Here is a 25,839-nt window from a genome sequence, read left to right on the forward strand (position 1 = left end):
GGAAGAGCCTGTAGGATGGATTGTTTGGAGATAGAAGGAACAAGAAAGGAAAGTTTAAAAAAAAAAGTTACTATTTCAATATCAATAAAGATTGGGCAATCCACCGTCTGGATCTTGTGGTTCCCCCTGTCATGGGTTATTTTAATTTGTAAATTCTGGTAAAGGAATCAGAAAATACTTGCTTTGACGGAACTGAATAGGTTCTTCATCAGGAGTTCTATTGGCACTATAATCTAGCGTCAGACAATCAAATGGTGTTTCGGTATTTATTGTATCAAGATAAACTGCTGTCTTATTGAAAACCTGTGGTGAGACATTCAAGTGACGTTGTATGGTCAGATACCTTATTTATACTTTGAGCCCTATGTAGATTACATTCCTGTCAGGTCAGAATGACCCAGACTGAACAGGATTTGTACGAAGAGCTACCTGGGGCTAGTTGATTAGTTTGGTGGAATTAAAGGCGATGCCATTGGTTCATCTGCTGAGTTTCGATTTCCAGAGAAAATGAATAGGAGATTTGTGACAGGCGCCTGAACTGGCTGCATTTCTTCAGCCTTGCCGCTCCATACAAATCAAAGATCAAGTACTGGCATGTCCAGTGGAGCAGAAAGGAGGCAGTTACCTTTCTGGACAAAGAAATAGCTCCAGCTCTATTTCAATTTAGCCCCCTCCTATTGCCTGCCACGACCACTGACGAATCACAAATTGAGCTCCTGTCATTCATTTCTATTTGCAACCTTGCCAGAAATGCAATTAATTAACAAGCTCACTCATTATTTTTAATAGTATGGAATATTTTGGTGTAGTTATGAATTTTATTACTCGTCTTAAAAACAAATTTAGCTGGCTATCTAAGACTATCCAATCTCTTCAGTCTTAGCGATCAAATAAAAAAAACTATATTATCAAAAGCACATCATAGGTGCCACTAGGTCCAAGATAAAACTGTCTGAATATTCAAGTGTCAAAGATTAGGAAAATATTTTCATTGTCCCTGTTAGCATTCTCCCGTTCTGTGCAAGTTGCAAATTTGATTCATTTTGCACCCATAAGGCCGTAAGAAATGGAAACAGAAGTAGGCCGTTCGACCCCTTGAGCCTGCTCATCCATTTGATAGAATCAAGACTAATCTGACATTCCTCATGTCCATTTTCCTGCTCTTGCCCCCATAACCATAAGACCATAAGACATAGGAGCAGAATTAGGCCACTCGCCCCATCAAGTCTGCTCCGCCATTCAATCATGGCTGATATTTTCTCATCCCCATTCTCCTGCCTTCTCCCCATAACCCCTGATTCCCTTATTAATCATGAACCTATCTATCTTTGTCTTGAAGACACTCAGTGAATTGGCCTCCACAGCCTTCTGCGGCAAAGAGTTCCACAGATTCACCATCTCTCTGGCTGAAGAAATTCTTCCTCATCTCTGTTTTATAGGATAGTCCCTTAAGTCTGAGATGGTGTCCTCTGGTTCTAGTTTTTCCTACAAGTGGAAACATCCTCTCCACGTCCACTCTATCCAGGCCTCATAGTATCTAGTAAGTTTCAATAAGGTCCCCTCTCATCCTTCTAAACTCCAACGAATACAGACCCGAGTCCTCAATCGCTCCTCATATGACACATTCTTCATTCCAGGGATCAGCCTACTTGTGACAATAAGCGATTTTCATTTCATTTCATTCTTGTGAACCTCCTTTGGGTGGAACCTTTGATTCCTTTACTGATCAAGAATCTGTCCACCTTGGCCTTAAATAGTCTACTTCTTACATTTGTATAAAGCTTACGGTTAAAGTTTTGTAAAAATGAGAGATAGGGATCGGTAAGGTATGATGTGAGCAGATTAAAGGCAAATGCAGGTGGGGGATTCCGGTGGCACTCGCGAGCAGAGTGGCTGCATCGGGTAGAGGCTCCCGCTGGTCCGCGATTTGTCGGACTTTTTTGGGGGTCTCCCCGTGATTCTTCCCACGAAAGGGGAAGGGTTTCTTCGGCCTTTGGGGCCTGAGGGACGGACTTCGGGTTGGTCTGGTTTGGAGCCGGTGAGGAGCCCCCTGGGAGTGTCCAGCGGCCGGAGCGGGAGGCATCGACCCAGAGGTCAGATGCGTGGGCGGAGCTTGACACGAGGAGATGCAATCGAGGTGGCAGGCCTGAGTCCAGAACATGATGTAGAGGGGGACTAGAGCACAGTGGGTGGCTCCCACTGAAAATGGACCTTTGAGGAGTTTGAAGTCCGTCCCCGGAGGAAGAGATTTCCTCACTTTGGAATTTTTGGGGGGGAAAATTTGTGAAGGTAATTCCTTAGTTATTTTCGGATTGAAGAAAGAAAGAAGAAATAAGAAGTCATTAGAGGATGCGAAAAGCAGCTAGGAAGAAGGAAGAAAACACGGGTTCGCCGTTGAATGAGAGGAGCAGCAAAAGCGCGGACAAGATGGCGGATGCCGGACCGCATGAGAATTGTGGGCTTGCCCGAAGGGACAGAGGGCCCAAGGCCAGCAGACTACTTCGCTAAGAAGTTGGCGAAGCTGATGGGGAAGGGTGAGAACTCCTCCCAGTATAAGCTGGACCGAGCTCATCGATCATTAAGGTAGAAGCCCAAGGTGAATGAGCCGTCAAGAGCAGTAATTATCTGCTTCCATAAGTACTGCATGAAGGAGCAGGTGTTAAGCTGGGCGAAGCAGAAGAGCGAGGTGCAGTGGGACGGTGCTGGAGTTTGGATCTATCAGGACTTGACAGTTGAGTTGGCAAAGAGACGAGTGGCATTCGGGCGGGTGAAGGCAGCACTGTACAGGGGCTGGTTTAGCTCACTCAGCTAAATCGCTGGCTTTTAAAGCAGACCAAGCAGGCCAGCAGCACGGTTCGATTCCCGTACCAGCCTCCCCGGACAGGCGCCGGAATGTGGCGACTAGGGGCTTTTCACAGTAACTTCATTGAAGCCTACTCGTGACAATAAGCTATTTTCATTTCATTTTCACAAGAAGGGAGTGCGATTTGGTATGGTGTACCCGGCGAAGCTGAGGGTAACGTATAACGGCAAAGACTTATTTTGAGACAGCGGAGGCGGCTGAGGCGTTCGTGAGGGCAGAAGGCTTGGGACAGACGTGAGGAGCTGAACTGGAAGAGAGACTGTGGACTGTTTTGGCAGCTGGAAAAAGTATAAATGCTACAACTTTCTTTTTACTGATGTGTATTGTAATTTACTTCTCTTTGCATTGTTACAGAGTTCAAGTCAATGTTTGGGTGGATTGGCGTTCTGCGTTGCAACGGTTAAATCTTATGTTAGTGAATTGTATGGGTTGGATTGTTGGTTTTGTTTTTTCTTTGAGACTGGGTGGAAGGGGATGATATATCTTAGTCGGAGCAGCCATTCCGCTATCTAACTAAAATCAGCTAGTGAACGGAGATGAGGTTAGAGGAGGGCTGCGGACGTTGGAGCCTGGATAGCAGGTTTCAATGGGCCTACGGGGGGGGGGGGGGGTTTGGCGCTGGGAGATGTTTTTTCAAGGGGAAATGTAGGGGGGGGGGAAGGGGTTCAATGTTAACAATGGACAGGGGTGGGTCAGGCTTATGGGGCAGGGCCCGGTGGTATGATGATAGTGGATAAGAAAGGTGGCGGGCGGGCGGGGGGGACCCCCAGTAAGGATAGTCACGTGGAACGTGAGAGGGCTAGGAGGTCCGGTCAAGGGTGCTTGCGCATCTTAAAAGTTTAAAAGCCGATGTGGCAATGCTGCAGGAGACTCACTTGAGGGTGAAGGACCAGGTGAGACTTAAGAAGGGCCGGGTTAGTGTAGCCATCTGGGATGGCCACTTCCAGAATACAAAATGGATGATCGTAATGACTGTAGGGAAATATGGACAATGTTAAGAAATCAAGCAGGCACAGAGCCTGTATGCGTATTGAGAAGGCAACTTCCAGACGAGACTGAAACTGTCGGTCAATTAACATATTGATGGCCCATCTCTGGGAACAAAGGAAAGACACTCAAGTAACCAATACTATTGCAGACATTCCGGCGCCAGAAAGACACAAACAAGGCTAGGCCAATGGCCACCAAAGACACGCCCAGCTATCAGGGCACCCACCCCTTTATTGGTCAAGATCAATACGAGTGATCAAGATACGGCCCAATTAATTGGGGCCAGGTTTAAGGCCCGCCCAAAAGCACGCGAAGCCCCTTTGGGTATAAGAAGAAGCCCCCAAGAGAGAATCGCTCTCTTGGACTCGGCTCTCAAAGCGGAGAGACCCGTCCACCAGCTGCACCAGAAGCAAGTAAGTCCAAGGTCAACGCTCGCTATCAGACGGACGACCTTAGCTGTTCTCCTGTCACTTCTTCGAACCCAACAGCCTCAGATCCGAACAACGGCCATTGTTCCTCTGACTGAGTGGGCACCCAAAGTTAAATATAGGTGTTAGCGTTAGAGATAGTTTAGTTTGTGATATTTTGTGCATGAGTAGATATTACTGTGTGTGTAAATAAATAATATTGACTTTGAACTAACTAACTGGTGCATTGGTTCTTTGATCAGTATTCGGGTTTGAACCTTGTGGTGGTATCGAAAGATACCTGGCAACTCTAGAGAAAAAATAATTAGGATTAAGGAAGGAGACCATATTAACCGCTGTATTTATAACCAGATAAATATAGCAACATTAGTCAAGTGTTTCACTCTGGATTTGACGGAAGGGCTCGAGGGGTAGCGGTGCTGGTCAGCAAAAGGGTACGCTTCCAGATGGAGAAAGTGGTGGCAGATTAGGGGGGTAGATATGTTAGTGTGACAGGGGCGCTGGAGTGGAGATGAGTGGCGCTGTTAAGTGTATACGGTCCCAATTGGGATGATGTGGGATTCGCGAAGAAGGTGTTTGGGGCCATCCCCGACTTGGACACACACAAACTGATTGTGGGGGGGACTGGAACTTGGTGCAGGAGCCAAGGTTGGACAGATCACGGCCACGCTCGCTGGTCCCATCAGTGTGGGGGGGGGGGGGGGGGGGGGGGGGCGAAGGCGCTGGCTGGGCTAATGGTGGAAATGGGAGGGGTGGACCCTTGGAGGTTCCTGCACCCAAGGGAATGGGAGTACTCGTTTTTCTCAGCAGTCCATTAGGTATACTCGCGGATCGACGTCTTTGGGATTTCTAGATGGGTTGGAGCACCCAAGGCTGGGGGAGGGGGACAGGGCTACATCAGAAGGAGCAATAGTGGCGCAGGAGATAAAGGATGCGATTGGGAGGATGCAGTCGGGGAAGGTGGCAGGGCCGGATGGGCTTCAGGTGAAATATTATAAAAAATTCAAGGATAAGCTGGCACACCTGAAGAGGCGATAGGGAAGGGGGTGTTGCCACAAACCTTGGGGCAGGCATCGATTTCACTGTTGCTAAAATAAGATAAGGATCCGACAGAGTACAGGTCGTATAGGCCCATATCACTTCTGAATGTGGATGCAAAAATATTGGCGAAGGTACTGGCGGGTAGGCTGGAGCAGTGCCTTCCGAAGGGGATAGACGAGGATCAGACGGGGTTCGTGAGAGGTAGGCAGCTTTTTTCGAACATTAGGAGGGTTTTGAACGTCGTTATGGCACAGGCAGAAGGGAAGGAAACAGAGGTGGTTGTGGCATTGGACGGCGAGAAGGCGTTTGACCGGATAGAGTGGGGGTACTTGATGGGAGTTCTGGAGTGGTTTGGGATTGGACCAAGATTTGTGAACTGGGTAAAGCTATTATATAAGGAGCCGTAGGCGAGTGTCCGCACAAACAACATCAGCTCGAGATACTTTTCTCTCCACCGTGGGACGAGGCAGTGATGTCCTATGTCCCCCCTGCTGTTTGCAGTTGCGATTGAGCCGTTGGCCATCGCATTAAGAAGTTCGGGAGCATGGAAAGGAATAGTGCGGGGGGGATAGAGCATAGGTGTCCTTATATGCCGACAACTTGCTGCTGTAAGTGTCGGAGCCGAGTGGGTCGATAGGGGGAATATTGGAGCTACTGCGAGTATTTGGGTCATTCTCGTGGTACAAGCTGAACCTGGACAATGAGTGCGTATTTTGTGGTGTCTCGGCGGGCGTGATGCAGAGGTTAAATCGTGTCCCAAATGCCAATGGCACCAAGTGCATCTTCTCTTCAAGTTATTGGCAAATATTTGAGTTCTTTTCAAAACAAAACTTGATGAAGATATTAAGACACAAAAATCATTGGATAAATGTAATCATATTATTGTAAAATATGTATATTTTAAATTTTGTAACTTTAATCCCTTATTTTAGACATCAGAAATTTCTATTACAGAGGAAGAATGGCATCCTTATAACATCATAAAACATTTAGAACCATTTATGCAATACTGGCAGAATAATTGTGCATTCAGAGTGACGAGTTTATTTAGGAAAACTCAATGTGGAAAAATACCACATAGTTTTGCGTCATAAATTAATTAGATGCCACGTTTGAACATTAGGTGAGAATAGATCAACTTATGAGCCAGAAATTAATATTATCCATTTAGTAGTGGGTTGAAGATGTATTTTATTAATCCCCTTTTTACAAAATATAACTATGCATTATGATGATTGTCAGTTTGTATTTCACCTGGGTATATCATGATAACAAATGTTTGGCATGAATGGAGAATCACAGCTTGCAGAAGTTTATGTTGATAACTAAGCATTATACACTAAATGTAATCAAAATTCATACCGTATCTTTCAAATATTATGATTACATATTGTCAAAAAACAGATGTACTCTTCCCACCAAAACTAAAAGATGTCTATATGATGGCATTTCCAAAAGAATAGCAATGTCCTGTTGTTTTGCTCATTGTCATTTTTTTTTTAGGATCAGGATACAAATCAAAGGAACTCGAAACTCTTTCTGAAGGCCAGACCTTAATGATTGGTGGGAAAGAGATTGAGATAATGGGACCGATCTCTGCAGAGGACTTCATGAGTGGACGCTGTTTCCACTCTACTGTTACCTCACCATGTCTATCACCGGCAGCTCCCTCACAGCAGCCTTTACAAAAGCCTTTCACCAACCCATTGAGGAACAGTACAGGGTGCAGTCAAACAGAAGCTGTTCAGAAAACTAAAATGGATTGTAAACCTAGACATGATCCAAATGCCCCAAGTAAGCAGTTTAATTGATGATGTTTGTAATTTTGGAGTTGCATGTTCAACCACCATTACAGTAGGATCCATGTCAATACTGTGATTAACTGTGAGATTTGCCAGCTTTTCCGGTGGACGAGTGGATGCAAGGCATCCAGCAGAGGGCAGCAGAGCAGAGCTACTGATCAGCTGTTCTGGGGAAATTTGCATACGTGCAGTGCGGTCAGCCTAAGTACAAGGTGAATCTGCGAAGGGGACCCGAGGAGTTTGAGTGAGGGCAATCATCCAGCAGAGGGCAGCAGAGCAGAGCTACTGATCAGCTGTTCTGGGGAAATTTGCATACGTGCAGTGCGGTCAGCCTAAGTAGAAGGTGAATCTGCGAAGGGGACCCGAGGAGTTTGAGTGAGGGCAATCATCCAGCAGAGGGCAGCAGAGCAGAGCTACTGATCAGCTGTTCTGGGGAAATTTGCATACGTGCAGTGCGGTCAGCCTAAGGAGAAGGTGAATCTGCGAAGGGGACCCGAGGAGTTTGAGTGAGGGCAATCATCCAGCAGAGGGCAGCAGAGCAGAGCTACTGATCAGCTGTTCTGGGGAAATTTGCATACGTGCAGTGCGGTCAGCCTAAGTAGAAGGTGAATCTGCGAAGGGGACCCGAGGAGTTTGAGTGAGGGCAATCATCCAGCAGAGGGCAGCAGAGCAGAGCTACTGATCAGCTGTTCTGGGGAAATTTGCATACGTGCAGTGCGGTCAGCCTAAGTACAAGGTGAATCTGCGAAGGGGACCCGAGGAGTTTGAGTGAGGGCAATCATCCAGCAGAGGGCAGCAGAGCAGAGCTACTGATCAGCTGTTCTGGGGAAATTTGCATACGTGCAGTGCGGTCAGCCTAAGTAGAAGGTGGTTTGTGGAGAGGCTGTTGGCAAGTGACAGTTAAACCCGAAACACTTCGTGAGTGTTTCCCACCCTACCTCCTCCTCTAACCAACCCCCCCACCCCACGGTGGTTGGGAAGCGGGAGCAGGGGCCTGTCGTGAAGGTGAGTGAGTGCCTTTAAATTTGCTTACCTTTGAGCGGGAGCAGGGTTTGAGGTAATATCAGGTAAGCTCTTCCTTTCTTTTTCTTTTTCTTGTTATTTTTAAATCTAGAGGTGATGTCAGGGAAGGCAGTACAATGCTCCTCCTGCAGAATGTTTGAGGTGAGGGACGCCGTCAGTGTCCCTGCTGATTTCATCTGTGGGAAGTGCACCCAACTCCAGCTCCTCAAAAACCGTGTTAGGGACCTGGAGCTTGAGCTGGATGAACTTCGGATCATTCGGGAGGCAGAGGGGGTCATAGATAGGAGCTTCAGGGAAATAGTTACACCAAAGACTGGAGATAGATGGGTAACTGTAAGAGGGACTGGGAAGAAGCAGTCAGTGCAGGGACCCCCTGCGGTCGTTCCCCTGAGTAACAAGTATACCGTTTTGGATACTTGTGGGGGGTGGGACTTACCAGGGGTAAGCCATGGTGTACGGGCCTCTGGCACGGAGTCTGTCCCTGTTGCTCAGAAGGGAAGGGGGGAAAGGAGTAGAACATTAGTAATTGGGGACTCAATAGTCAGGGGCACAGATAGGAGATTTTGTGGGAGCGAGAGAGACTCACGTTTGGTATGTTGCCTCCCAGGTGCAAGGGTACGTGATGTCTCGGATCGTGTTTTCCGGGTCCTTAAGGGGGAGGGGGAGCAGCCCCAAGTCGTAGTCCACATTGGCACTAACGACATAGGTAGGAAAGGGGACAAGGATGTCAGGCAGGCCTTTAGGGAGCTAGGATGGAAGCTCAGAGCGAGAACAAACAGAGTTGTTATCTCTGGGTTGTTGCCCGTGCCACGTGATAGTGAGATGAGGAATAGGGAGAGAGAGCAATTAAACACGTGGCTACAGGGATGGTGCAGGCGGGAGGGATTCAGATTTCTGGATAACTGGGGCTCTTTCTGGGGAAGGTGGGACCTCTATAGACAGGATGGTCTACATCCGAACCTGAGGGGCACCAATATCCTGGGGGGGAGATTTGTTAGTGCTCTTTGGGGGGGTTTAAACTAATTCAGCAGGGGCATGGGAACCTGGATTGTAGTTTTAGGGTACGGGCGATTGAGAGTATAGAGGTCAGGAGCACAGATTTGACTTCGCAGGAGGGTGCCAGTGTTCAGGTAGGTGGTTTGAAGTGTGTCTACTTCAATGCCAGGAGTATACGAAATAAGGTAGGGGAACTGGCAGCATGGGTTGGTACCTGGGATTTCGATGTTGTGGCCATTTCAGAGACATGGATAGAGCAGGGACAGGAATGGTTGTTGCAGGTTCCGGGGTTTAGGTGTTTTAGTAAGTTCAGAGAAGGGGGCAAAAGAGGGGGAGGTGTGGCGCTGCTAGTCAAGGACAGTATTACGGTGGCGGAAAGGATGCTAGATGGGGACTCTTCTTCTGAGGTAGTATGGGCTGAGGTTAGAAACAGGAAAGGAGAGGTCACCCTGTTGGGAGTTTTCTATAGGCCACCTAATAGTTCTAGGGATGTAGAGGAAAGGATGGCGAAGATGATTCTGGAAAAGAGCGAAAGTAACAGGGTAGTTGTTATGGGAGACTTTAACTTTCCAAATATTGACTGGAAAAGATATAGTTCGAGTACATTAGATGGGTCATTCTTTGTACAATGTGTGCAGGAGGGTTTCCTGACACAATATGTTGACAGGCCAACAAGAGGCGAGGCCACATTGGATTTGGTTTTGGGTAATGAACCAGGCCAGGTGTTAGATCTGGAGGTAGGTGAGCACTTTGGAAACAGTGACCACAATTCGGTGACCTTTACGTTAGTGATGGAAAGGGATAAGTATACCCCGCAGGGCAAGAGTTATAGCTGGGGGAAGGGCAATTATGATGCCATTAGACATGACTTAGGATGTGTTGGTTGGAGAAGTAGGCTGCAAGGGTTGGGCACACTGGATATGTGGAGCTTGTTCAAGGAACAGCTATTGCATGTTCTTGATAAGTACGTACCAGTCAGGCAGGGAGGAAGGGGTCGAGCGAGGGAACCGTGGTTTACCAAAGAAGTGGAATCTCTTGTTAAGAGGAAGAAGGAGGCCTATGTGAAGATGAGGCGTGAAGTTTCAGTTGGGGCGCTTGATATTTACAAGGAAGCGAGGAAGGATCTAAAGAGAGAGCTGAGACGAGCAAGGAGGGGACATGAGAAGTCTTTGGCAGGTAGGATCAAGGAAAACCCAAAAGCTTTCTATAGGTATGTCAGGAATAAAAGAATGACTAGGGTAAGAGTAGGGCCAGTCAAGGACAGTGGTGGGAAGTTGTGTTTGGAGGCTGAGGAGATAAGCGAGATACTAAATGAATACTTTTCGTCAGTATTCACTCAAGAAAAAGATAATATTGTGGAGGAGAATGCTGAGACCCAGGCTATTAGAATAGATGGCATTGAGGTGCGTAGGGAAGAAGTGTTGGCAATTCTGGACAAGGTGAAAATAGATAAGTCCCCGGGGCCGGATGGGATTTATCCTAGGATTCTCTGGGAAGCCAGGGAAGAGATTGCTGAGCCTTTGGCTTTGATTTTTAGGTCATCATTGGCTACAGGAATAGTGCCAGAGGACTGGAGGATAGCAAATGTGGTCCCTTTGTTCAAGAAGGGGAGTAGAGATAACCCCGGTAACTATAGGCCGGTGAGCCTAACGTCTGTGGTGGGTAAAGTCTTGGAGAGGATTATAAAAGACACGATTTATAATCATCTAGATAGGAATAATATGATTAGGGACAGTCAGCATGGTTTTGTGAAGGGTAGGTCATGCCTCACAAACCTTATCGAGTTCTTTGAGAAGGTGACTGAACAGGTAGACGAGGGTAGAGCAGTTGATGTGGTGTATATGGATTTCAGTAAAGCGTTTGATAAGGTTCCCCACGGTCGTCTATTGCAGAAAATACGGAGGCTGGGGATTGAGGGTGATTTAGAGATGTGGATCAGAAATTGGCTAGTTGAAAGAAGACAGAGAGTGGTAGTTGATGGGAAATGTTCAGAATGGAGTTCAGTTACGAGTGGCGTACCACAAGGATCTGTTCTGGGGCCGTTGCTGTTTGTCATTTTTATAAATGACCTAGAGGAGGGCGCAGAAGGATGGGTGAGTAAATTTGCAGACGACACTAAAGTCGGTGGAGTTGTAGACAGTGCGGAAGGATGTTGCAGGTTACAGAGGGACATAGATAAGCTGCAGAGCTGGGCTGAGAGGTGGCAAATGGAGTTTAATGTGGAGAAGTGTGAGGTGATTCACTTTGGAAAGAATAACAGAAATGCGGAATATTTGGCTAATGGTAAAATTCTTGGTAGTGTGGATGAGCAGAGGGATCTCGGTGTCCATGTACATAGATCCCTGAAAGTTGCCACCCAGGTTGATAGGGTTGTGAAGAAGGCCTATGGTGTGTTGGCCTTTATTGGTAGAGGGATTGAGTTCCGGAGCCATGAGGTCATGTTGCAGTTGTACAAAACTCTAGTACGGCCGCATTTGGAGTATTGCGTACAGTTCTGGTCGCCTCATTATAGGAAGGACGTGGAAGCTTTGGAACGGGTGCAGAGGAGATTTACCAGGATGTTGCCTGGTATGGAGGGAAAATCTTATGAGGAAAGGCTGATGGACTTGAGGTTGTTTTCGTTAGAGAGAAGAAGGTTAAGAGGTGACTTAATAGAGGCATACAAAATGATCAGAGGGTTAGATAGGGTGGACAGCGAGAGCCTTCTCCCGCGGATGGAGGTGGCTAGCACGAGGGGACATAGCCTTAAATTGAGGGGTAATAGATATAGGACAGAGGTCAGAGGTGGGTTTTTTACGCAAAGAGTGGTGAGGCCGTGGAATGCCCTACCTGCAACAGTAGTGAACTCGCCAACATTGAGGGCATTTAAAAATTTATTGGATAAGCATATGGATGATAAGGGCATAGTGTAGGTTAAATGGCCTTTAGATTTTTTTCATGTCGGTGCAACATCGAGGGCCGAAGGGCCTGTACTGCGCTGTATCGTTCTATGTTCTATGTTCTATTTATTTGCTCTTGGGATGTAAGTGTTGTTGGCAAGGCCAATATTTGAATCCCTTGAAAGTGGGGGTGAGCAATCTTCCTGAACCTCTGCGGGTCATGTGGTATAGGTGCACCCACATTGCTGTTAGGGATAGTGTTCCAGGACTTTGACTCAGTGACCGTGAAGGAAAGGCAATATAGTTTCAGGTCAGGATGGTGTGTAAAGTGGAGGGAACTTGCCCATGAACCTTCTGCCTTTTTCCTTCTGGCTGGCAGAGGTTGCTGGTTTGGAAGGTGCTGTCAAAGAAGCCGTAACAAGATATCTGTTTAATTCCAGGGCAGCATTTTGCACAGTGGTTAGCACTGGGATTGCGGCACTGAGGACCCGGGTTCGAATCCCGGCCTGGGTGCCACTGTCCGTGTGGAGTTTGCACATTCTCCCCGTGTCTGCGTGGGTTTCACCCCACAGCCCAAAGATGTGCAGGTTAGGTGGATTGGCCATGCTAAATTGCCCTTAATTGGAAAAAACAATAATTGGGTACTCTAAATTTAAAAAGAAAAGATATTTATTTAGTTCCTAAACTATATGGGGCTGGATTAGCACACTGGGCTATATCGCTGGCTTTTAAAGCAGACCAAGGCAGGCCAGCAGCACCATTCAATTCCTGTACCAGCCTCCCCGAACAGGCGCCGGAATGTGGCGACTAGGGGCTTTTCACAGTAACTTCATTGAAGCCTACTCGTGACAATAAGCGATTTTCATTTCATATATGTACAGGTTCCAGATTTTATCATGGAATTTACTGAGTTAGGTGATCTTAATAAGTGAAATATTTCATCTAGTGAGATGTTTAGAACAAAGGATCCTAGCACCTTCAGGCGAGAAAGGGAACCAATTAGCCAAGCTTGCGATTCCTGATTATTATCTAGTAGCACTTGCTGGAAAATGTATTTGTGTCTGGATATTTGAATTTGTCTCCGATATCCTCGAACATGGACTAACCCGACTCTCATTATAATGACCTCTACTTTAAATGGTCTGTAGGCACACACTGCCTCGGCCAACAAACGGAGAACAACCATTTAGGCTATGAAAGAGCAGTGATAACCTGCTCACGGATGGTCAGTTTGGGTTCCGCCAGGTTCACTCAGCTCCTGACCTCATTACTGTTTTGGTTCAAACTTGAAAAAAGGAGCTGAATGCAAGAGGTGAGGGGAGAGTGACTGCCCTTGACATCAAGCCAGCATTTGAACGAGTATGACATCGAGGAGCCCTAGCTAAACTGGAGTCAATGGCACAAAGGAATGTGGTTGTGGTGGTTGGAGGTCAATCATCTCCGCTCCAGGGCATCACTGCAGGAGTTCCTCAGGGTAGTGTACTAGGTCTAACCATCTTCAGCTGTTTCATCAATGACCTCTCTTTCATCATAAGGTCAGAAGTGGAGATGTTTGCGGATGACAGCACAATGTTCAGCACCATTCGTAACTCCTCAGATAATGAAGCAGTCCGTATCCAAATGCAGCAAAACATGGACAATATCCAGGCTTGGGCTGACAAGTGACAAGTTACATTCGGGCCACACAAGTGCCAGGCAATGACCATCTCTTACAAGCGAGGATCTAACCACCACCCCTTTATATTCAGTGGCAATACCATCACTGAATCCCCCACAACATCCTGGGGGGTTCCCATTGATCAGAAACTGAACTGGACTAGCCACATTAATATGTGGCTGCCAGGCAGGTCAAAGACTAGGAATCCTACGGTGAGTAACTCACCTCCTGACCCCCCCAAAGCCTGTCCACCATCTGCAAGTCACAAATCAGGAGTGCAATGGAATACTCTCCACTTGCCTGGATGAGTGCATCTCCAACAACACTCGAGAAGCATTTTTCAATTTAGAGTATCCAATTCATTTTATTACCAATTGAGGGGCAATTTAGCGTGGCCAATCTACCTACCCGGCACATTGTTGTGGAGGTGAGACCCCGCAGTCACGGGGAGAATGTGCGAACTCCACACAAGCAGTGACTCGGGACAGGGACCGAACCCGGATCCTCGGTGGCATGAGGCAGCAGTGCTAACCACTGCCCCACCGTGCCGCCCACATTTATAATCCCTGGCTATATAACATAATTAATTATGCCAGAAAATGCTGGAAAGACTCAGCCGGTCTGGCAGCATCTGTGAAGAGAGGAACAGAGTTATGCGGTGCGATTTAACGGAAAGGTTTCTAAGTGTCATTTGAGGTGGGTTTGTCGCCCATCGGTGAGTTCCCCACCGTTATCTAACTGCACTTAGTAATGTTTTTGGGCCCTGGGTAGTTTTTCCTCAATCAAGTCCACACTTTGAATTTTTTCACCACCTGAGAAGCTGAATTCACTGGCCAGTCCGGCTCCTCCAAGATCGAGCCACCGTTTTGAAAGCGTGCCCCAATAAGTGAGCTTGAGGGTTCCCCACAGCCCCCACCCAGGGGCATTGTCACCCCCCCTTCCCCCAAGTGAGGACACCCCGCTATGGGGTCGCTGAGGGGACCCTCCTTTTTCAGGCCTTCCTCTGTCCCCTTGGGGAAAATGGGGCCCCCCATTTTCAGGAGCCCCGCCCTTCATAACCCCGCCATCCCTCCTTTCGTGGGCATGACCCCCTCAGACCCTGACCCTTGGCAGTGCTGCCCAGGTGTCCTGGCACAGGCCCCCTGGAAGTGCTCCTGCCAGCCTGGCAGTGCCAAGGTGCCAGGTGGAACTAGGGTGCCACCATGCCCTCTCTCTGACCACCCAGGGGCCTCCAATGGCCTGGGAGAGCCCCTAGGCGTCGTTCAGCCTGTGGACCAGTACTAATCGGTGCACGGCTGGCGTCTCCTTAGGGAGGCCAATAGATACCAGGACCTGTTGGATATGGCGTCAGCATAGATAGGTGGGTTCTTAAACCCAGGGCGGGACCCAGATCGCTATGTCTCCCTCGATCTGGTTAGGTCTCGTGAGGCGTTGTAGCCATCCGGGATCCTGGAGGGAGCTCCAATTCTGGTGGGACGTGGCCGGTAGATCCCGCCCAACGTTTCGGGTCCATGTGACTCTTGTTCAGCTCTTTAACTCTGAAGAAGATCATACTGATTCAAAACATTAACTCTGTTTCTCCCTGGAGCAGCACGGTGGCGCAGTGGGTTAGCCCTGTTGCCTCACGGCGCCGAGGTCCCAGGTTCGATCCCGGCTCTGGGTCACTGTCTGTGTGGAGTTTGCACATTCTCCCCGTGTTTGCGTGGGTTTCGCCCCCACAACCCAAAGATGTGCAGAGTAGGTGGATTGGCCACGCTAAATTGCCCCTTAATTGGAAAAAATTAATTGGGTACTCTAAATTTATAAAAAAAAACTCTGTTTCTCCCTCCACTGATGCTGCCAGACCTGCTGAACGTTTCAAGTATTTTCAGTTTTTATTTCAAATTTCCAGCATCCACAGTATTTTGCTTTTATCGTAATTAACTGTTTTACCTATTCTAGTCTCATGTATACTGAAAATCTGTGGATATGTGTGTAACATTGTGTATAGAAGTTTGTGGAATAATCGTGCAAAACTTTGAAGCACACATCTGAATTTATCAACAGATGCTTTAGTAATGCCACGTCCAAACCTGAGCCATCAGTGGATTTTTAATAAAGCTAATCTCCCGTTGCTGGATGTAGTGGTGGATCCTTACCTTACCTTGCACCTTCGACCTCACCAGTGGGATGGTGTGATCTTCTTGTATGAGTGTATAATGGGAATGAGGTAAGCGTTCATTCCTTTAATTTTAATTGAATGAATACTGCCAATGTATTTGTATCTGAAACTAGTGGGCAAGTTCTATTGAGTTTGCTCTTCAATCTCTCACCATTCAGATAATATACCTTTTTATTTTTCCTGCTAAAAATTGACAATTTCACATTTTCTCACATAGAAGACCATTTGCCAGGTTTTTGCCCATTCACTTAACCTATCTATATCCCTTTGTAGCCATCTATGTTTACATTTCTAACTAGCTTTCACTCATACTCTTATCAATCTTTGCTGCTTTTACATTCTGTCCAACCTTCTGACCTCCTACGCATCTTTGCACCATTAAATGCTTTTTCTTTAAGTTTAATACTATCTTATTTTTGGTTCACCACAGATGGTGGATCCTCCCTTTGGAATTTTCCTTGCCCATTGGAATACATCTATTCTGCGTATTCTGAACCAATCCCTTAACCTAATTTGCCAGTTCACTTTAGCTAGCTGTGCTTTCATGCCCTCAGAATTGCCCTGTTTTTCAGTTTAACTTGGTGTTTGACTTCCAGGGCACTTTTTGTTACAGTACATGTGAAAACTGGAGTGTTATTGCTGAACTGGCATGTTCTAAGTTAATAAAATTCTAAAATATAACTTTGGTTTGATCAATCCAGTGCATCATTCCACGGATGTAAGGATAATGATTACATTATTGTATCACAAATATTTTAAAAATGAAATTGCATTTCTTGCCCTTTCTAAAATCGGAGCATACACAGAATTGTGGTGCGTTTACACTAAAACAGACCTTGAGGTTTGGCCCCTTTCTTACTCTGAGCAGTTACACAAGGCTGATGATCATGATATGACCTAATGGATAAGTATAGTTTGCAGATAAGATTCATAGATGAAAGATGTCACCATGGGTTCACTTTCTCTTGTAGTATTGTTAATGCATGCTTCTCTGAAACCCACAACTAAGGAGGACTCTAAGGAGGATAGTTTCCGTGTTTACACTTAAAATTTATATACAACTCTAGAATTATGCTGGGAGATCATACACTTGGATCTCAAATTCAGCCACCATATTTTATGAATTGGCTAAACTGTAAATGATGAAATTCATATTTCCAATTGTTCTTGTGCATACTATATATGAAAGCAGGGAGTATGTTCAATGAAAAATGCACCCATTGCCATGAAAGAGTAGAAGATAACTCTAGTAAGAGAGTTCCTTATTTTAACCTATAGTCTCACACATGCTCCAAAGGATGCCTGGCTCTCTGCAATAATAACATCATTTTCTGTTCCTAAATAGTTCATTCCAAATCTGTTTCAATTTTTGTCCAAATCAACATGCACACAAAAGCCACATGAAACATTTTGTGTTCATTTTCAATGTTTAAATCCTTTCCTTAAAATTTGATGTTGTGTGGATGGTTTGATTATAATTCTACACTGTTGAATGTAACAATTGTTTCTAGGACACCTGGCAGGTTTGGTGCTATCTTGGCTGATGAAATGGGTCTAGGGAAGACCCTGCAGTGTATCACATTAATCTGGACTCTCATGCGGCAAGGACCTTATGGGAACAAACCTGTCATCAAAAAGACCCTCGTCATCACACCAGGAAGTCTCGTTAAAAACTGGGTCAGTGAATTCCAGAAATGGCTTGGATCGGAAAGGCTGAGGGTTTTTGCAGTTGATCAGGTAATTTAACAGTGTTGCTCCTTCCTATTTTGGTATACTTATGGAACTACTTTTATTCATAATAAAAATCAATAGCAAAAATATTCAACTGTTAGTAAATGACGATTCCTGATGTCATGTATACAATATCATAAATATTCTGTAGACAAGAAAAATGGCTTTCCTTTTTCTTGGTGATTTCCCCCATAACAACAAAGTGCTGCAGACAGTGTAACATATTCTTACTCTCAAGTCCTCAGAAGTGGACCAGCAAGTCACTCCGTTATAACAATTGCTTCAGAAGAAAACAAAATGCGTGAGAGAACACTATCGACATCAGAATTGCAGTGGATCAAGGCGAAGGCCCATTACCTTCTCAGAATGGCAACGTTTAGGGATTAATGGTAGCCGCAAGCCTTTCCCATGCATCCTCCAGCAAACACTGTTTAAAAAAAAACACGAATCAGTGATAAGAATAAACTTTCAATACATCGATATTCCTTCAACTAATCTCTTGTGAAAACAAACATTTCTATTCTATAACCACTAGGAACTATCAATCAAACTGGTCACTCAACAGGCATCCCTGTGATGATATTTGTTTGTAAAATTGGTCACTACCGCACAAATACTCAGGCTTATGTCAACAGACAGAATGAAATAGCAAGCATTGATTTTTTTTTTAACTCCACAATTCCTAATTAAATTTAAAGCCCAGCAGAATTAAATCCCTTGACAGCTTTGGCAGTTCTTTTTTTAAAAAATAATTTTTATTGAGAAATTTTGATTTTATACAACAATAACGCACCTTAGTAAAATACCGAAAATAAGAATAATATTAACAATCATATACATTCGCCCCATCCCCATGAACAACCCAGCATTTTAACAACAGCGCAAATTAACACATTATAAAGTTACAGAATAAACACTACAATAATGCACCCCCCCCACCGTGTTGCTGCTGCTATTGACCCAGTTACCTATCTCTGAGCCAGGAAGTCCAGAAAAGGCTGCCATCGTTTATAGAACCCTTGTATTGATCCTCTCAGGGCAAATTTGACCTTTTCCAATTTTATAAATCCCGCCATGTCACTGATCCAGGTCTCCACGCTTGGGGGCCTTGCATCCTTCCATTGTAACAGAATCCTTCGACGGGCTACTAGGGACGCAAAGGCCAGGACACCGGCCTCTTTCGCCTCCTGCACTCCCGGCTCCACCCCAACCCCAAAAATCGCGCGTCCCCACCCTGGTTTGACCCTGGATCCAACCACCCTCGACACCGTCCCCGCCACCCCCTTCCAGAATTCTTCCAGTGCTGGGCATGCCCAGAACATATGGGCTTGGTTCGCAGGACTCCCCGAACATCTGGTGCACCTGTCCTCACCCCCGAAGAACCTACTCATCCTAGTCCCGGACATATGGGCCCGGTGCAGCACCTTAAATTGGATGAGACTAAGCCTCGCACATGAGGAGGAGGAGTTGACTCTCTCCAAGGCCTCCGCCCAAGTCCCGTCCTCTATCTGCTCCCCGAGTTCCTCCTCCCATTTAGCCTTTAGCTCCTCCACTGACGACTCCTCCACCTCCTGCATTACCTTATAGATGTCAGACACCTTCCCCTCTCCTACCCACACCCCCGAAAGCACTCTGTCCATCGTCCCCTGCGAGGGCAGCAAAGGGAATCCCTCTACCTGTCGCCTAGCAAACGCCTTTACCTGCAGGTACCTGAACATGTTCCCCTGGGGAAGGCCAAATTTATCTTCCAGTTCCCCCAGGCCCGCAAACCTCCCGCCAATAAACAGGTCCCTCAATTTGCTGATGCCCGCCCTTTGCCATCCCCTGAATCCCCCATCCGTGTTCCCCGGGATGAACCGATGGTTGCCACCCAGTGGAGCCTCCATCGAGCCCCCTGTTTCCCCCCGATGCCGTCTCCACTGTCCCCAGATTCTTAGGGTCGCCGCCACCACCGGGCTTGTGGTAACCCTCTTGGGGGAGAGCGGCAACGGTGCCGTTACCATGGCACCCAGGCTTGTACCTCTACATGACGCCATCTCCATTCTTTTCCACGCCGCCCCTCCCCCCTCCATCACCCATTTACGCACCATTGACACATTGGCTGCCCAATAGTACCCCAGAAGGTTGGGCATCGCCAGCCCGCCTCTATCCCTTCCTCGCTCCAGGAATACCCTCCTCACTCTCGGAGTCCCATGTGCCCACACAAAGCTCAGAATACTGCCGGCCACTCTCCTAAAGAAGGCCCTGGGGATAAATATGGGCAGGCACTGAAAAAGGAACAAGAACCTCGGAAGCACTGTCATTTTGACGGACTGCACCCTCCCCGCCAACGACAATGGCAGCATGTCCCACCTCCTGAACTCCTCCTCCATCTGTTCTACCAGTCTGGTAAAGTTATGCTTGTGGAGAGTCCCCCAGTCCCTGGCCACTTGCACCCCCAGGTACCTAAAGCTCTCCCCTGCCCGCCTAAGCGGGAGCCTACCAATTCCTTCCTCCTGGTCTCCAGGGTGCACCACAAACACCTCGCTCTTGCCTAAGTTTAATTTATAACCTGAGAAGGTCCCAAACTCGGCTAGTAACTCCATCACTCCCGGCATCCCTCCCACCGGGTCCGCCACATACAGTAACAGGTCGTCGGCATACAACGACACCCTATGTTCCTCTCCACCTCGCACCAAGCCTCTCCACCTCTCTGAATCTCTCAATGCCATCGCCAGCGGCTCGATTGCCAGTGCAAACAACAAGGGGGACAAGGGGCAACCCTGCCTGGTCCCTCGGTAAAGCCGGAAGTACTCCGACCTCCTCCTATTCGTGGCCACGCACGCTATCGGGGCCTCATATAGCAGCCTTACCCATCTAATGAACCCTTCACCAAATCCAAACCTCCCCAACACCTCCCATAGGTACCCCCACTCCACACTATTGAAGGCCTTCTCCGCATCCAGTGCCACCACTATCTCTGCCTCCCCCTCAATCGCCGGCATCATAATGACATTCAGCAATCTCCGCACATTCGTGTTCAGCTGCCTTCCCTTCACAAAACCTGTCTGGTCCTCATGCACAACCCCTGGCACACAGTCCTCTATCCTGGTGGCCAGGATTTTTGCCAGCACCTTAGCATCCACGTTGAGGAGAGATATGGGCCTGTATGACCCACACTGCTGGGGGTCCTTGTCCTTCTTTAAAATTAACGAGATCAGCGCCCGTGACATCGTCGGGGGCAAAGTCCCCCCTTCCCACGCTTCGTTGAGTGTCCGCACCAGCAAGGGGCCCACTAGGTCCATGAACTTTTTATAAAATTCCACCGGGAACCCATCCGGCCCCGGTGCCTTCCCTGACTGCATCTGCCCGATCCCCTTAACTAGCTCCTCCAGCTCAATTGGCGCACCCAGCCCCTCCACCTTCTCCTCCTGCACCTTCGGGAAAGAAAGCCTGTCAAGGAACCTCTCCATTCCCCTCCTCTCCCCCGTTGGCTCCGACTGGTACAGTTCCCCGTAAAAGTCCTTGAAGACCTCATTCACCTCTACCCCCTTCCGCACCACATTCCCACTCTTGTCTCTCACTCCAGCAATCTCCTTAGCCGCATCCCGCTTACGGAGCTGATGAGCCAGCATCCTACTCGCCTTTTCACCATGTTCGTACACTGCCCCTTGTGCCTTCCTCCACTGTGCCTCAGCCTTTCTAGTGGTCAGCAAATCAAATTTAGCCTGCAGGCTGCGCCTCTCCCCCAACAGTCCCTCCTCTGGTGCCTCTGCATACCTCCTGTCCACCTCCAGCATCTTTCCCACCAGACTATCCCTCTCACTCCTCTCGCTCCTCTCCCTGTGTGCCCGGATGGATATCAGCTCCCCACGAATTACTGCCTTCAGGGCTTCCCAGACCATCCCCACCTGAACCTCCCCCGTATCATTCACCTCAAGGTACCCCTCAATACTTGCCCGGACCCTCCTACACACCTCCTCCTCCGCCAACAACCCCACATCCAACCGCCACAATGGACGTTGGTCTCGCACCTCCCCCATTTCCAACTCTATCCAATGCGGAGCGTGGTCAGAGATTGCAATGGCCGAATACTCGGCCTCCTCCACTCTCAGAATCAGTCCCCTACTCACCACGAAGAAATCTATCCGAGAGTAGACCCTATGTACGTGGGAGAAGAAAGAGTACTCACGTGCCCACGGCCTCACAAACCTCCATGGATCCACTCCACCCATCTGATCCATAAACCCTCTCAGTACCTTGGCCGCCACCGGCCTCCTACCCGTCCTAGAGCTGGACCGATCCAGTGAAGGATCCAACACCGTATTAAAGTCCCCCCCTATGATCAGACCTCCCGCCTCCAGATCCGGGATCCGTCCCAACATACGCCTCATAAAGCCCGCATCGTCCCAATTTGGGGCATACACACTAGCCAGTACCACCTTCTCTCCTTGTAGCCTGCCCCTAACCATCACATACCTACCCCCCTTATCCGCCACCACCTCCGATGCCTCAAACAACACATTTTTCCCCACCAGAATCGCCACTCCCCGGTTCCTCACATCCAACCCCGAGTGGAAAACCTGCCCCACCCATCCCTTCCTCAGGCGGACCTGGTCCGCCACCCTCAGGTGGGTCTCCTGAAGCATTGCCACATCCGCCTTTAGCCCCTTCAGGTGAGCCAGTACCCTTGACCGCTTCACCGGCCCATTCAACCCTCTCACATTCCAGGTGACCAACCGGATCAGAAGGCGTCCCGCCCCCTCCCCTGTCGGCTAGCCATAGCCCGTCGACTGCCCGCCCCAGGCCAGCATCCCCTGCTCGACCCCGTCCCCATAGCGACAACCCCTCACATCTGTCCCCCCCAGCCCCCACCAGCTCCTTCTTGACCCTACCAGCAGCAACCCGGTATTCCCCTTTCCCCCCCAAGCTAGGAACCCTCCCAGCCGCGAACCGTCCTCCATTGTACTTCCGTGGGTCAGCTAACTTCTGCTGACCCCGGAAACTCCCGCCAATAGCCCGACCCCTCCCGAAGTGGGATCATCCCCCAATCTATCCCTCCTCCTGGCACCGCTCCAGCGCGGGGAAGAACCAGTTAAGGCCCCACCTCCTCCGTCACCATCTCCGCCCCCCCAGCCCCGCAGCACGGGAAACCAGAGGAAAGCCCGCGCTTTCGCCCTGCCCCACCACACCCTTCTGACGCAGCTCCCAAATATCAGCCCCCCTCCATACCCCCACTCCGACATAGAATACAACATACCCCTCCGACCCTCCCCGCAAGATACACAGCCCAAACAATGCCCCAAGCACAAAAACAAAAACATAGCAGAACAACCCCCCCGTAAATAACCATATCAAAATTGCAAAAGTACTAAAACAAGAAGAAAAAAGCAGAAGAAAAAGAGAACACAGCAACAGCCGAATCCAGCACTAATATCTTACAGCCGACCTCGCAACCCCCAACCCCTAGTTCAAGTCCAGTTTTTCCGTCCGCACGAAGGCCCACGCCTCCTCCGGGGAATCGAAATAATGGTGCCGGTCCAAATAAGTTACCCACAGGCGCGCGGGCTGCAACATTCCGAACTTTATCTTTTTTCTATAAAGCACCTCTTTCGTCCGATTAAATCCGGACCGCCGCTTAGCCACCTCCGCACTCCAGTCCTGGTAGATCCGCACTACCCCATTCTCCCAATTGCTACTCTTCACCTTCTTGGCCCAGCGCAGCACGCAGTCCCGATCACTGAACCGGTGGAACCTCACCAGCACCGCACGCGGGGGTTCATTCTCCTTAGGCCTCCTGGCCAGTACTCTGTGTGCTCCCTCCAGCTCCAGGGGCAGATGGAGAGACCCGGCCCCCACTAGCGAACCCAGCATTACAGCCACATAGGCTGTCAGGTCCGATCCCTCCAGCCCCTCCGCAAGGCCCAAGATCCGCAGGTTTTTCCGCCTCATGCGGTGATCCAGCTCCTCGAAGCGTTCCTGCCACTTCTTGTGGAGTGCTTCGTGCCTCTCCACCTTACTCACGAGGACCACGGCCTCCTCCTCTCGTTCAATGGCCTGCGTCTGCAACTTCTTGATGGCAGCACCCTGGGTGGACTGAATCTCTGACAGCCTTCTGTTTGTTTCCTGCAGAGAGCTCAGTACTTCATCCTTGAATTCTTTAAAGCAGCGCAGGAGATCAGTTTGTTGTTTCTGGGCCCAGAGTCTCCACTCCTCTGGAGCTCTGTCGGTGGCCATCTTGGATCCCTTCCCCCGTTTTTTCTGAGGAGCTGCTGCTGTTTTTTCCACCTTTCCACTCCGAGTTCGAGGCATGGACTGCAGGGAAAGTCGTTCAGCACACCTTCCCCCACCGGGAGACGTCGAAAAATTTCCGTTTTGGGCTCTCAAAAGAGCCGAAAAATCTCTTTAAAACGGGAGCTCCCACATGTGTGGCTTATTGCTGCATCACTGCCACCGGAAGTCCAGCTTTGGCAGTTCTTTGATAGCTTGTCAGGTCTTTGACAATTTGATATTTCTTTGACAGTTTTGGCAATATGTTGATGCAATTTTTATGCACAATCATGTCTACTTTCAACAAACCAAAAGGGTGTCTTACCTATTCCACAGGATGCCTTGTCTCTCCTGAAGGTCCTGTGACGATAGCTAAAGATGTATATTACATCTCTAAGGGTTAACCTGGCTATCCAAACAAATCTACCAAATTTTCTTTTAAAATTTACAGTGTCCAATTCATTTTTTTCCAGTTAAGGGTCAATTTAGCATGGCCAATCCACCTACTCTGCACATCTTTTGGGTTGTGGGGGCCAAACCCACGTAACACAGGGAGAATGTACAAACTCCACACGGACAATGACCCAGAGCCGGGATCGAACCTGGGACCTCTGTGCCGTGAGACAGCAACCGTGCTGCCCTCTGAATCTACCAAGTTAAGACGAGCCCTTACCTGGTCTAGTCTGCACACGTTGGGTTTCACACTCCTGGCCTACCAAAATCCCACTTCATTAGAGACCAGCTGCCTTCGTAAAACACTCATGTACAAATCCCAGTTCAACTCCATTCCTGCCCCCGTGTAAATAGGAAATGCTGTGATTGGGAGTGTGATTTAGGAGTTTTGGACATTTCCATTACTTTCACCGTGGAAATCTGGGCCCAAGCGTCAAGTTTTATTGTGCTTGAATGAGCCTCCTCCTGAGAGAAGTCCCATTTAATTAAAAACTCCCTGCATTTTTACATATCTTGGCATTAAAATTAGCAACTTCACATGGGAACACAAGTTCTAAACATTTTACCATGATCTGCTGATGAGGAAAGGTACAGCGATTTCCTATAAACTTATCTGGTCATGGTACAAAGTAAAATTTTACCTGCATGTTAGCTTCTTTGCCCATTTCTCTGCACATTTAATTTACTCGTTTACTTGTATATTTACCTTGAAGGATCACAAAGTAGAAGACTTTGTCAGTTCTCCATTGTACCCTGTCCTCATCATCAGCTATGAAATGTTGCTGCGCTGTCAAGAACAAATTCAGAACATCCAATTTAACCTGATAATTTGTGATGAAGGTCATCGTTTAAAGAATAGCTCAATTAAGACATCCGCCGCAATTCTTAGCCTCTCTTGTGACAAAAGAGTGATCCTTACTGGTAAGTTATCTTCAAATCATTAAATAACTGGAAAATATTATTTTTAACAAAGCAGTGTTCAGTACAACCACACATCTGACTAACATTTTTCTCCGTTAAAGCTACACAACTCTGTTTTTCTTTCTCGATTGAAACTTATGCCTATTCTTCTCTTGCTCAGTTGTGGTGGGAAGGAGAGGTCACATGTTCTTTAGAGGCAGCCCTGTAATGCAAATTAAACAATGGACATGCTTGTGAAGGTATGGAACACCATCTTACAACCTGGCTTTATACCTTTCTCTGGAAAGAAGGCACTACTGCTGGTTATAGATATAAATCACTTCCATGAATAACGCTAGTTGATGTTTTATTTTGGTCCATGCGGTTTTTGACATTAAACAAGAATCCTGGGTCAGAGTGTAAAGAAAACAACAACAATAGGCCAATACCAGTGTGTGCAGCAATTCCTAAAGAACAAGAACAAAGAACATACAGTGCAGAAGGAGGCCATTCGGCCCTCGAGTCTGCACCGACCCACTTAAGCCCTCACTTCCATCCTATCCCCATAACCCAATAACCCCTCCTAACCTTTTTGGTCACTAAGGGCAATTTATCATGGCCAATCCACCTAACCTGCACGTCTTTGGACTGTGGGAGGAAACTGGA

The 25,839-nt window shown here is 47.9% G+C and overlaps 1 protein-coding gene across 3 annotated transcripts in view; it reads left to right on the forward strand.

Moving 5' to 3' along the window:
• rad54b (RAD54 homolog B) overlaps nt 1-25,839 on the forward strand; it is a 213,489-nt gene that overhangs the window by 123,743 nt on the left and 63,907 nt on the right. For all 3 annotated transcript variants that reach the window (XM_038809014.1, XM_038809015.1, XM_038809016.1), the window contains exons 4-7: nt 6,826-7,116; nt 15,726-15,888; nt 17,352-17,577; nt 24,987-25,194. In XM_038809014.1, coding sequence (XP_038664942.1) covers nt 6,826-7,116; nt 15,726-15,888; nt 17,352-17,577; nt 24,987-25,194 — 888 coding nt within the window. The remainder of the gene's footprint in view (nt 1-6,825; nt 7,117-15,725; nt 15,889-17,351; nt 17,578-24,986; nt 25,195-25,839) is intronic.

This window comes from Scyliorhinus canicula, chromosome 10 (genome assembly GCF_902713615.1).
Source record: "Scyliorhinus canicula chromosome 10, sScyCan1.1, whole genome shotgun sequence".
NCBI lineage: Eukaryota > Metazoa > Chordata > Chondrichthyes > Carcharhiniformes > Scyliorhinidae > Scyliorhinus > Scyliorhinus canicula.